The following is a 13,682-nucleotide window of genomic DNA, read 5'->3' as shown; positions in this document are numbered from 1 at the left end:
CAAATTTGAGATAGGATTCTGTGATGTTTGCAGAGGGGTGAAAAGAAACTCCTTACTAAGGGAAAAGATGGGTGCTTGAGAGATGAAGTGATTTAAAGACTTAAAATTGGAACTGGAAAGTCACCGACTGCAAGTCCTTATTCAGACAAGAGGAATTTTTACCTTGAGTGAAGGGGTAAGGGTGTGATGGGTGGTGGGGAAGACCTAGAATTAGGTCAGTTGGGCTTGCAGATTTAGTAAAAATATTTGTTGGGTAGAATATGGCCTCATTTCTAGGTTAACTAACAGTTTAACCTATTCAAATGATGACTATATTATAGTATAGGATTGCATTCTACCCATGGAATTGCATTTCCCCTCATACTCAACGATTCATTTTCTCTGATATGCCCTTTGAGTTTTTGTCACAAAGATGGGGTCACTGGGAGAAGGTACAAACTACAAACAGCATGTAAAGGTGAATTTTGAACCTGGAACTCTGCCACCTTACTGTACAGATTCAGGAGCTTTATGTTTACCAGTAAATACACACATTTTAAAAAATGCTTGTGCTTCAGTTTTTAATTGTGCAGTATTGTGATAAGTCAGCAAGGAGACAATTTTATAAAACAATCATTCTCCATTATAATTCAGGTTATTATGTTTCCCTTTACAGGTATGAACCTTTCAATGGGAGGAAGAAGAGGCATTAACAGTAACAGAGGAAATCATAGTTGAAATGCATGCACTCATGTGAAGCGTATTGATCCCTGGTCAGTGGTTTGGGTCCTTGCCACAATAAAACAAATTTTTGAACTTCATTCATGGGGTTTTGTTCCATTGCAGTCTTTTTCCATTGAAAAATAAAATGATTTCCTTTTTAAGTTGTGTTGATTTTTTTCTTTCAAATTTTTACTAATTGCATGTATACAAATCCTTTGTTACACTTCTTTTCATATGAGTAGCTTTCTGGTTCACTGGATCAATCTTGTAGGATTTATCTAAAATGGAGAGAAGTTAAATAAGGGAAAGATCAAGTACATGCAGTATTTCGTTTTAAATAGAACTGAGGTGTCGCATCTATTGTTCTGCTTTGGAGAGGAATTTCTTTTGTAAAATTATTTTATCAGAAAAACAAACAAAAAGCAGTAAATTAATTGTAGTGAAACCTTTGCAGATTTACAAATAATAACATGGTACAGTAGCAATACTACGTTATGCTAAATCCAATAAATAGTAATACATACAATATTATGAGATAAGTAAGAAAAAAAACAAATCCTCTTAAAATTCATATTGTGTGTAGTGTTAAATCCAAACAAGCAGCCTCAGGGGATCCAAACAAGCATGGCCAAGGATGTTCATAGTCACACCTAATTAGTCAAATTATGGAAGTGAGCTATAAATGGGCCCAAGTCTTATCATGAAATATTGATTTTTTTTGTGACAATGTGGGAAAGTTGGTAGCACTATCACAAATTTAAAAAGGACATAATATCACATAACCATTGATGACATGTAGGTTGGAACTCATCGTTCCATTTTAACAGAATTGCTCTTCTTGGTAATATAGTGGAGGCTGCTATAACTTATCTGATTAGAGGATAAAATAATATTTATATCTTTTTAAAAAAAAAACAAAGTGCAATTACCAGACATAGATCTAATGTGATCCTAAATATCGTTGAAAAAGTTCTAAAAATGCCGGTTCAATATTTTTGCAAATTAGGGCGAGTCCAAAATATATGTAATAAAGAAGTATCAAATATTTTACATTTGTCACAAAGTGAACTAATATCAGAATAAATTAGAGCAAATTTGACTTTGGAGAAATATTCACGATTTAGCACTTTGAATTGAATTAGACTATGCCTAGCGCAGAATGATGAATCGTAAATCGGGGCCAAAATTGAAGTTCATTCTTCCTCTGAGAAAGGGAAATTCAGATCATTTTCCTATTCATGCCTTTATGAGTAAATTGTAACTTGAATAGTTCATTGATAAATTTGAGTCAGGAAGGATAGGAAATCTTAAAAGCTTCAAGCAAACAAAATGTTGAATTTCATAGTAACTGAAATAATGTCTATTTGATTGGTTAAATATTGTCCCCAATTGTCGAAGAAGAAAAAAAAGTTGTATAAAAAGATGTTTTAAACTATTACAGGTAATATCAAAAAAATTTCATTCTTGAAAACTGGCATCTAAAATAGCTGGTTGAAATAAATAATTAGATATTGTAGGACTTGTAGCTATAACTTCTCCAAGTCCAAGAAAATTGTCTGAATTGATTCCACATCTTCAATCTATATGTTATTATTAAGTTCTTTGTCAATTTTTAAATAGAGATAGGTAAAGATGACCCCAATACTGCCAATAGGGAGGTACTTCTGAGGAACTTCAACTCCATCTCAATCCAATTAGGATATTCATCTGTCTTCACAATGTAACAAAAATAACATATTTCTTATGTTTATAGCACAGTTGTAAAAATGGAAATTAAGGCTAATCCCCCATTATTTCTAGTGTTTTGAATATACCTTTTATTCAATCTAGGTTTCTTATATTGCCATATATTTGACATAATAATTGATTTGAAATTGACCAAAAAGGACTTGGGAATAAATATCGGCAGTGATTGAAAGAGATATAAACAATTTGGTAGAATATTTATTTTAACCAAATTAATATGACCAATCAGTCAATGAAAGTGGTGACCATCCTGTTAAAAGTGCAGTTTTCTTTAAAAAGATATTTAAAATTCTTAGTTATAATAATGACTAAGTATTTGAATTGTTCATTATTTTGAATGGATATTTAGAATAAAGTTCCTGTGCATCCTTCAATGGCAGTAATTCAGTCTTATGAAGATTGATCTTATAACCAGCAAATCTGCTAAAATGAGAAAGTAATGACAATGAAAAGATTGAGGGGGAACCATTGTTGGGTTGTGCTTAGTGCATCAGTTGGCCTTAATCTGGTGGGTGCAGAAGAGATGTAACTCCTTGTAGCTACACTGTATAAAGGAACAGAAGTAGGCCATTTGGCTCTGCCACTCCACCATTCTCACGTGTAATCTTTGCACATTGATTTTTTTTATTTACTTAAATCCTTAAATGCTTAAATAACTGCCTTGATTCTGGGACACAGTACTTGCTTTCATCTTGCTAATTAGAAAATTCACTTCACTTTCAACATTGCTCATTTTTGGGGGGGGGAAAACGAAGTCCTTTCTGGAAATATTAAAGGACAGCATGAGTAGGCAATCCTGTATTTATTGACTTGATGATTCAAAAAACAAACTTAATCAGACATAACTTGCCATTTGCAAATCTGCTCAATTGTTGTTCATCTTAATCTTGTCTAAATACTCCCATCACTTGAAATAAACCTCTTTTATATTTGCTTTCTAGCCTGTTTAAAAAGTGAAGTAACAATTGCAATTTTCTAATTCCATCTGCAATTTCTTCACCCTTTTTAAAAAAAATCCCATTGATTACCAAGTACATAAATGGAAATTGAACGAAACTTACCATGTGAAAGGACATAATATTCATATTTTTCTGCAATTCTAGGATTTGGAAGTGAAATAGCTGATGTGACTCTAACAGGTAAACCATACCAGTTTTTTCTGATTGACATTTCAACAGAAATTTCAGCTGAAAGAAAGTAGTGGAAAGTAAATATATTTCAATTTGTGACACAAGAATAGTTGATGCATTTTCCTTTTTTCCTCTGCTCATCTGGCTCATCCCAGTTCAGGGGCCCGTTTTTGGAAAACCACAATTGTGTCTCTGGAAGGAACACAGGGTTTGTTACAATAACGTGTGTGCTTTGAAACATAAGCCCCTTTCACACTTGGAAGTGATCCAAAATATTAACCACAATCAGTCTTTAAAGTGCCTACTGTGAAAGCAAAATCAGCTCAACACTGGCGTCAGATGATCTCATCTCATGTTGGGGATTGACAGCCTTGACCCCTAGTACAATCCTTGGAGTATGCAGACGCCAGCATTGCAATCATGCAAATGTGAAATGGGTAATTGCATTGTGGGATTGAAATTACCCAAGTTTTTGCATGAGTGCAGGAACGTGAAGGAAGGAAGAAAAGATTAAAATGAAAGCATAAACTTTGCTGTCGAAAAAGTCGCAGTGGGTGGGGGAGGGGAGGAGAGAGAGAGAGAGGAAATAGCAATAGTGGACAATTTTTAAACAGCATGGTAAAATTGGTAGTGCAATAGTGCACAATTTATAAAGACCGTGGGGAAAAAAGCAATGGTGGACCTGACTTCTCAGAAATCCTTCAATGAATGCTCCATGCATGCAGCCAGGCATACAGCCCTTTCTCTGTCACATGGAATTCTGGGAGGGCAGGTCCACCATCACTTTTTCCCCATGGTCTTTATAAATTGTATGTGATAGTGCTACCAACTTTCCCACATTGTTTAAATTGTATGCGATAGCACTACCAACTTTCCAACTCTATATAAATTGTGTGCTAAAGCGCTACAAACTTTCCCACCCAGTTTAAAAATTGTCCGCTATTGCTATTTGTTGCTAGCACTTTCCCATGGTCCTTTATAAAGGTTTATATAGGTCGGCACAACAGGGGCTGAAGGGCTCATACTGTGTTGGACATAAAGCTTAATTATGTTAAATTAGGCATGATTAATTTTGTTCAAATATAAGATCATAATACATTGATCAGGATTAAGGGCACGTCCACCATCGTTTGATCCATCATGGTAGAAGATAGAACAGTCCTAACCCTGGGGATGGCTCCTTGCAAGTGTGAAAGCGTTCAGTGTCCCAGTTAGGAGTGGTTAAGTGTGAAAAGCCAAACCCCCATTCCTTTCCCAGGACACTGAATGGCCAATTTAGTGGGATGCAAGTGTGAAAGGGGCTAATGATCATACAGTGGCCAATTTGTACTAGTTTCCATAAGATCACTGTAATGATGGTAAGTTGTTTTGCAGTGATGTCGAGTTAAACTCAATATTGTCCAAAATATAAGTAATAGCTTGTTATTTGAAATAGTGCCAAGGGAATTTTTGGGTTCATTCAAGAAAATAGGACCAATTTCATTGTCTGAAAGGCAGCCCTCAGCACAGCCTCAGACAAATCCACTTCTTTCTGTCTTGGATGTGAATAATACCAACTGAACCTCAGCTGATTTGCCTTAGTAGTTTGCAATTATGAAGTTCTTAATCTTCCAGCAATTCTCTGTACATGTTGATGATAGAAGAAATTTTCTTACATGATCACTATTTTGCTCAGGTCTTGTGAAAATGACTTTTAACCAATGTTCATAATGTTACTTAAAATGCATCCATCTAGGATGAGAGGATCTACTCAACGATATTCAGACTTTAATGTTGTATTTAGATGTATAACAATTTACAGGAATTTTCATAGCACTATCATTACAGCAAGATTCTAATTGCTGTTCTCTTAAAAATAAGCCCTTGTTAAAGCCTGAAGCCAGCTTACATCGGTCAAGGGAAAGATGGGAGTCACACTTGAGCATAACAATTAATGAAAAATGGTGGGAAGATGTGTGTTGCCATAGTCTGATGGGAATTGTTAATGCCAGACACATGGTGGTGCAATATAATTTCTTGCATCAATTATACCTCACACCAATAAAATTACACAACTCAAAGCCAGAAATCTCAGAAATGTGTTTTAGGTGTGATATGGAGGTTGGAATCTCCATCTGGCTGTGTACAAGGGTGAGATCTTTCTGGGAAGACCTGGGGGGCACTCTGAAAGAAATTACCAAGGTGGGGTTGTACCTTCTGGGGGACATTGGGGAAGTACAGTTTAGACTGTCCAAACACCAAATTCAGTTTGTGAAGGTCACCCTATTAGTAGCCAGGAAGTGTGTAGCAGTTACATGGAAGTCCGTATCCCAGCTAAATATCGTACAATGGAATATGGAAATACAGAGTTGCATTCCCCTGGAGAAAATCACCTACAATTTACAGAAGTGATGTAGCACGTTCGTTGAAATGTGGCAACCGTATCTGAGGCACATAGGTGCACAGATATAAATTACACCCCGCCCCCCCCTCCCGAATAAGAGAGAAAAAAAACAATCCATCCCAGCAGGTAAAGGATTAAAAGTATGAAATGAGGAATGCGGCTCAGATAATGTGTTTTTTCCCCTACCTGTTTTTATTTAATATTCGAAGTCCTCTAGCCTCGAGGACGATCATTTTCTTTGTTGGTATTTAGGTGATTTTTGTATGTCTGTATTTCTGTATTTTTATATTTCGACATTTGGATAATTTAAGGGATAGGGAGAGGAGGGGGAAGTAAGGACTCTGTAAATCATATTACGCAGAGCGTGTAAAATTCTGTTTATTGGATTTGCATGAATCTTTGAAAAATCAAAACTAAAATATTAAAAAACCTTTGTTTCTCTCAACTATTGCATTATTTACACATTCTACCAAAAAAAGTTTGTAGTATCTGTTTTTGGAATATAATGCTGCCTGATGAACAAGCAAGATAGGTTTTTTTCCCGTAGTTTTTGACCTGCTCCTGAGAAAAATTAAAACCAGAATTAATTAAAAAAAACTATGAGTTAAATCGTTAGCATATCTGCAACTGGAAAAATGTAAAGATCTTAAAAGAAACAAGTGACCTAAACTGTAGGATCACTATTCAATAGTTGCAAAATTATCACGATGTAGCAGTGGCGATAATTGTTTTGTAGTTTTTGCAAAATTGTTTAAAAAGTACAAAATCAGATTTTTCAAGTGGTTATGCTAGATGTCACGTTTTAGGATGAGTTCAGAACAAAAACTTAAATGTTATACTTGCACAATAAATGTAGTTGAGGCAAATAAAAGGACTGTTGGTTGGTCCACTTGCTTATTGGTATTGTAATTTTCCCAAACACTCGTGCCCCATGAATTAAAGACAGGAGGCATAAAAGTCTGAAGATGCTGGAATCTTGGTCGACAAAACAATCTGCTGAAGTAACTGCATCTGTGAGGGTGACGGGGGGGAAAATTTTCAAAATTTTGGGTTTAAACCTTACATGAGGACTGAGGGGAAGATATTCAGTATAAGGAGGAGAGCGTGGAAGAGGTGAAACAAGAAACAGGGCCATTGGGCCATTTCATTTCTCCAACCCCCTCCTCCTTGTATTGGTGATCTCCCCTCTCAGTCCTGAAACACAGTCAATTCTCTCTGCTCAACCCTTTGTGTTCTTCCAGAAGATTGCTTTTGTTCCATTAATTTTAACCTAGCTGATAGCAAAACAAATCCCTGAGCCAATAATTGATTGGACACTAAAGTAAAATATTTTCATTTTTAGGAAGTTGATCAACATTAATCTCCAGTTACTGGGTTCAGAAGCTCCTGCTTTCATTATTGTTCTCAAGAACTTAGTACCTAATTTTTGTCGTCTTCTGGTTTTTTGTGTGACCATCGTTGTTTGCCGCCTGTAACGTCGTTTTACCATCTGGTAAGTGTAGCTCTGAGTGCGCACTTGTGGGCAGGTTGTGAAGGGTCTTTGATATACATATTTCTGGTATAGTCCACCTAGAATATACAATGTATTTTGATTAATGTTGGAACAAATAATTGGATGAATGTATCCAATACATGTATCCCTTAAACCACACATTGTCCTGACATCCATGATGATCCATTTTAATTCCATTATTGGCTTGACTGCTATACTCAGTGTTTACAAACTAACACCTTCACAAGATAAGATAAGAGAAAGGAACATTTGGCCCATCGAACCTGCTCTTACTCTTGTTCTCTCTTCATGGCATAATATTTGTCAAATGTGCTGTGGTGTGTGTACCGCCTGTAACCAAGCCCACTACATAACCTAAGATATATAATTCGATGTTAACTTCAAATATTATCACCTGTTACATCCTTATTAATCATGCCCAAAACAAATTGTGTACATTGCATGGCATTTGATGAATTACTAAAAGACATACGTGTGAATTTTTATTAAGCAACAAATTTGAATGGAAAGGATATATTTGCAAGGGAATTGACCTGTTTTGAAGAAGTAGACTGTTTCAGGTCTGTTTCTGTATGCAGCCACTGAAAGAGCAGCTGTTATTTTTCCACTCAATCCTGAAAAGCCAACTGCAATATTTCGAGGATAGCCACTGTCCATGAATCCATTCTGAAATCGCCAGTACTCTTTGCCCTGTAAATTAAACAAGAATCTTTGAAGAGTTTGCAACTTGAAATGCTTAAGCAGGATGGAAATTTAAATGAAGCTTCTGTGACTGACTCGCATTTCACGGTTCCTTTTAGAATCATCCTGTTGGACAATGGACTATTTGCAGGAACATCAAAAAATTGAACATAATGTTCATCACACTGCTCAGTTTTTGTTGTATCTGAATTTGAGTACTGTACAAATTGATATACGGGTATACCCCGCTTTACGAAACTAGAGCATTCCCATGAAACCTTTTGTAAGCTGAAATGGCAGAAGGAGAAGACCCATTCACTACTATTGAAGGCTATTTTCATAAAAGCGAAAACCCATTAAAATTTCTTTTGGGTAGCGAACACAGGTTTCTTTGTAAAAGTGAATTTTTGTAAAGTGAGTATTTGTAAAATACAATTCTGCTATAAATTTTGTTGTAGGTGTTGCAATCAACTTTTTATTTCGAGCTGCTCTGTGTATCTATGTGTTTCATTATTTGTTGGGAGCTGAATTAATGGTTAATAGTCATTTAAGTAGTTCACTCTGCAGGAGAATTGAACATAAAGTCCCTCTCTTTATGACAGTTGCTTTTTAAAAAATAAAAAAAATCTGTTGAATAGTGGGCATATTGCAAAAGTTTATTGCCATTATCAGTAGTTTTGACAAAAAAACAGCACATTGTTTGGTGGTATCATTCTGGGACAGCAACTTTTTATTGCTTTTTTACCTCTACTCTTTCACTTTCTCCTTACTCCAGAAGATTGTGCTAGCTTCAATATTGAGTCCAGAGATCCTATGGATAATAGATTAAAAATACAGGCCTTCCGTCGCGCATGCAGCCATCTTCAGCGCAAACTCCGGGAGATCCAAAATGAGTGGTGGACTAGCCTCGCCAAACGAACACAGCTCAGCGCGGACATTGGCGACTTCAGGGGTTTCTACGAGGCTCTAAAGGCTGTGTACGGCCCCTCACCCCAAGTCCAAAGCCCGCTGCGCAGCTCAGACGGCAAAGTCCTCCTCAGCGACAAGATCTCCATCCTCAACCGATGGTCAGAACACTTCCAATCTCTTTTCAGTACCAACCGCTCAGTCCAAGATTCCGCCCTGCTCCAGCTCCCTCAACAGCCCCTAAGGCTAGAGCTGGATGAGGTTCCCACCCTGGATGAGACATATAAGGCAATCGAACAACTGAAAAGTGGCAAAGCAGCAGGTATGGATGGAATCCCCACAGAAGTCTGGAAGGCTGGCGGCAAAACTCTGCATGCCAAACTGCATGAGTTTTTCAAGCTTTGTTGGGACCAAGGTAAACTGCCTCAGGATCTTCGTGATGCCACCATCATCACCCTGTACAAAAACAAAGGCGAGAAATCAGACTGCTCAAACTACAGGGGAATCACGTTGCTCTCCATTGCAGGCAAAATCTTCGCTAGGATTCTACTAAATAGAATAATACCTAGTGTCGCTGAGAATATTCTCCCAGAATCACAGTGCGGCTTTCGCGCAAACAGAGGAACCACTGACATGGTCTTTGCCCTCAGACAGCTCCAAGAAAAGTGCAGAGAACAAAACAAAGGACTCTACATCACCTTTGTTGACCTCACCAAAGCCTTCGACACCGTGAGCAGGAAAGGGCTTTGGCAAATACTAGAGCGCATCGGATGTCCCCCAAAGTTCCTCAACATGATTATCCAACTGCACGAAAACCAACAAGGTCGGGTCAGATACAGCAATGAGCTCTCTGAACCCTTCTCCATTAACAATGGCGTGAAGCAAGGCTGTGTTCTCGCACCAACCCTCTTTTCAATCTTCTTCAGCATGATGCTGAACCAAGCCATGAAAGACCCCAACAATGAAGACGCTGTTTACATCCGGTACCGCACGGATGGCAGTCTCTTCAATCTGAGGCGCCTGCAAGCTCACACCAAGACACAAGAGAAACTTGTCCGTGAACTACTCTTTGCAGATGATGCCGCTTTAGTTGCCCATTCAGAGCCAGCTCTTCAGCGCTTGACGTCCTGCTTTGCGGAAACTGCCAAAATGTTTGGCCTGGAAGTCAGCCTGAAGAAAACTGAGGTCCTCCATCAGCCAGCTCCCCACCATGACTACCAGCCCCCCCACATCTCCATCGGGCACACAAAACTCAAAACGGTCAACCAGTTTACCTATCTCGGCTGCACCATTTCATCAGATGCAAGGATCGACAATGAGATAGACAACAGACTCGCCAAGGCAAATAGCGCCTTTGGAAGACTACACAAAAGAGTCTGGAAAAACAACCAACTGAAAAACCTCACAAAGATAAGCGTATACAGAGCTGTTGTCATACCCACACTCCTGTTCGGCTCCGAATCATGGGTCCTCTACCGGCACCACCTACGGCTCCTAGAACGCTTCCACCAGCGTTGTCTCCGCTCCATCCTCAACATCCATTGGAGCGCTCACACCCCTAACGTCGAGGTACTCGAGATGGCAGAGGTCGACAGCATCGAGTCCACGCTGCTGAAGATCCAGCTGCGCTGGATGGGTCACGTCTCCAGAATGGAGGACCATCGCCTTCCCAAGATCGTATTATATGGCGAGCTCTCCACTGGCCACCGTGACAGAGGTGCACCAAAGAAAAGGTACAAGGACTGCCTAAAGAAATCTCTTGGTGCCTGCCACATTGACCACCGCCAGTGGGCTGATAACGCCTCAAACCGTGCATCTTGGCGCCTCACAGTTTGGCGGGCAGCAGCCTCCTTTGAAGAAGACCGCAGAGCCCACCTCACTGACAAAAGGCAAAGGAGGAAAAACCCAACACCCAACCCCAACCAACCAATTTTCCCTTGCAACCGCTGCAATCGTGTCTGCCTGTCCCGCATCGGACTGGTCAGCCACAAACGAGCCTGCAGCTGACGTGGACTTTTTACCCCCTCCATAAATCTTCGTCCGCGAAGCCAAGCCAAAGAAAAGAAACAGGCCCATTTGTAATTACAAATCTTGGTTTGATTTGAGACAATTCATTAAGTACAAAATCCATAGCAATTATCTTTTGCAGCAATGACAAATACCAACTTATTTTGGGATTAAATTAGTTAATTCATCATGCAAATTGTGGTGATAGAACCACCAGCCTACTGCAGGGGGCGATCTCTGTACCTGCAGGAGGACCACCTAGGGGCCTGACTCCACCCACCCGGCTGTCAATCAGCCAATCTGAATCGAGCACCTAAGGGGCTGACTCCACCTGGTTGGCTGTCAATCAGCTGACCTGAATATAAACTTGAGCTGGCCCCTCCTGAGCCACGGGGAGCCACCAAGGCTTGAACTGATGCTCAGACTTTTACTGGAATAAAGCCTGTTGTACAGTCTTTTGAGTTTGTGCTTGCTTGCTGCTGCCTCAGTGCACCACACAAATCATAGGACAAAGAACCTTACCTTGAAAAAGTATGTGTTTCCATTGCAGTTGCACCTTGTGAAGACTGTGTCGATTGGGGATGGAATGCCCCACACATCAGTGATCCTACGAGGGTGCCCTAATTTTTGTCCTCTCTGGTTTATTGTCCAAAACAAATGGGCTGAAAATATACAAGCAAACCATTTGGCAAATAGCCTCATCAGGTGGAAAGGATGATTGGTATGTAGCAGTATGTTAGACTGCAGCAATTTTATGATTATGGCTGAACAAATTATCAAAAAACTCATCAGTCGTTTAATTTATTGCCAAAAATAGTTGGATTTTAATTCCAATGGACTTATTCCTGCATTCTGCTGGAAAACATTCTGCAGCACCACCCAACCCCGCCACCCCAGTCAACATGTTGGTTTCATACGGGCAGTTGCTGAGCTGTAACATTTAAAATCCAACAGACTTGCAATCACTCATTTTGGGTTTTATAGATAAGCTCACCTAAAATTTAAAACACTTCTGCTGTGTTAAATTAACTTGTGATTGGCTCATCTATTTTTAATAAGTTACTTCTGACATTTGTTTAGTCTATGGCACTTTTCTAGAGATGGGGCCAAAATAAATTATGTACTAACTTGGCTGATCACTGAGGGCACAGGCAAAAAACATAAGAATGTAAAGAGAAATATGTAAAGCTTCACATTTGGACACCTTAAATCTGCAGTTTTTTTTCCTATCTTACCTCTAAAAATGTACGTTGTTCCATTTTGTAGAGTTGTCATAGCATCTGATGGTTTCTTATTGCATAAATTGGGATCATTGAGATGATCTAAAAAGGTAATTTGAAAAGTTATTGGACTTTGGAAATCAAGAAATCAACCACATTTCTTAACATTTCAACTTACGTCATTTTTTGTTTTTTAAAAAAAAAATTGCTAACCCTGATCACTTCAACCTTATGTGGCATAAAGTTACATTAGATGTTATGCCACCCTAAAGAACTGGCTGTTTCTGCACAAAAGATTTTCAGTATCTCTTTGGGTTTTTTCCCCCTCTGATGGTATCCTACAAATTTTTATATTTACTTGAATTCAGTTTCGTAACTAGTTATAGAGCAATTGAAATCAAGGTATAGAGGTTACAAATCTATAGCCAATGCGTTACAGCACCTTTGTACATGTGCGACAGTCATTAAGTGCCACTGGCAACTCTCACTGTCAATCTATTTTTTTTAACTATTCCTTTACCTCTATTTACTTGTGTGCACTTGGAACTGTTTGGTTAATATTTTACAATTCTTGGTTACCACAGAGATATCCTCAATATGAATTAAAATCAACAATAAGTACATTTTATGCATACCTTCATATGACTGATTGTTTCCAGTTGTTTGACTTCCCAGTTCTCGTTCTGGTGCCATGTTATTGGTCTCAGCTGGATGAGTGACCTATGAAATAAAAGCCATTTTATTTTTTTCCTTAATGGAAGAGGGGGCTTTACTTTTGGTGCTGCTATAGATAGAGCTTGTCTGGTTATCTAATAAATCTTTTCCTGAGCCGAAATGTTCTGTGTAACAATGCTGCAGTTATGTTACATTGTCACCACAATTGATAATGGATCAATATAGTGATTTCTGACAATTGAGCATTATTATGTTACAGGTTGTACCTCTCTTATCTGGCGCTCTGTGGTCCGGCAACTCCCATGGTCCAACACATTTTGAATTTGCCACCATTAGTACAAACTCCTGACAGACAGCACAGGATTTGAACCCCGATCGCTGGAGCTATAAAGGCATAGCACTAGCAGCTACACCAACCTTGTTGCCCAATGGTAATGAGAACCCCATCTTCATTCATCAGAAACTCTCTGTAAATAGTGAAAGCAGCACACACGTCCACAAGCTCCCGCACATCAAACTGCCTTTGCTCCGCACCAGCCTCAGAACAAATGGAAGTGGTGTGGAAACAAATCTTCCTCCATCTGGAGGGACTGCACAGGAGAAAGGTTCTTGTGGTCAAGAGTGGGAGAGAAACCAGCACGGTCCCACTATTGACACCAAGCGAGAGGTGTGGGATGCATTTACTGACAGCCGACTGGCAGGATGTCATGGGCACTTAT

At 39.0% G+C, this 13,682-nt stretch overlaps 2 protein-coding genes across 4 annotated transcripts in view; one reads left to right on the top strand and one right to left on the bottom strand.

The window, feature by feature from the left end:
• tprb (translocated promoter region b, nuclear basket protein) overlaps window positions 1-863 on the top strand; it is a 113,650-nt gene extending 112,787 nt beyond the window's left edge. For all 3 annotated transcript variants that reach the window (XM_069938183.1, XM_069938182.1, XM_069938184.1), the window contains exon 51: window positions 656-863. In XM_069938183.1, the coding sequence (XP_069794284.1) occupies window positions 656-717 (62 nt within the window). In that variant the 3' untranslated portion in view covers window positions 718-863. The remainder of the gene's footprint in view (window positions 1-655) is intronic.
• Window positions 551-13,682, bottom strand: part of prg4b (proteoglycan 4b) — a 32,281-nt gene continuing 19,149 nt past the window's right edge. Inside the window, exons 6-12 of the mRNA XM_069938186.1 lie at window positions 12,924-13,008; window positions 12,304-12,390; window positions 11,591-11,730; window positions 8,008-8,164; window positions 7,381-7,530; window positions 3,510-3,635; window positions 551-980 (exon numbers count right to left, since the gene is read on the bottom strand). Coding sequence (XP_069794287.1) covers window positions 895-980; window positions 3,510-3,635; window positions 7,381-7,530; window positions 8,008-8,164; window positions 11,591-11,730; window positions 12,304-12,390; window positions 12,924-13,008 — 831 coding nt within the window. The 3' untranslated portion in view covers window positions 551-894. The remainder of the gene's footprint in view (window positions 981-3,509; window positions 3,636-7,380; window positions 7,531-8,007; window positions 8,165-11,590; window positions 11,731-12,303; window positions 12,391-12,923; window positions 13,009-13,682) is intronic.

The sequence above is a fragment of the Narcine bancroftii genome, chromosome 5, assembly GCF_036971445.1.
Source record: "Narcine bancroftii isolate sNarBan1 chromosome 5, sNarBan1.hap1, whole genome shotgun sequence".
NCBI classification, from domain to species: domain Eukaryota; kingdom Metazoa; phylum Chordata; class Chondrichthyes; order Torpediniformes; family Narcinidae; genus Narcine; species Narcine bancroftii.
This window is presented reverse-complemented; position numbering and strand designations above follow the sequence as displayed.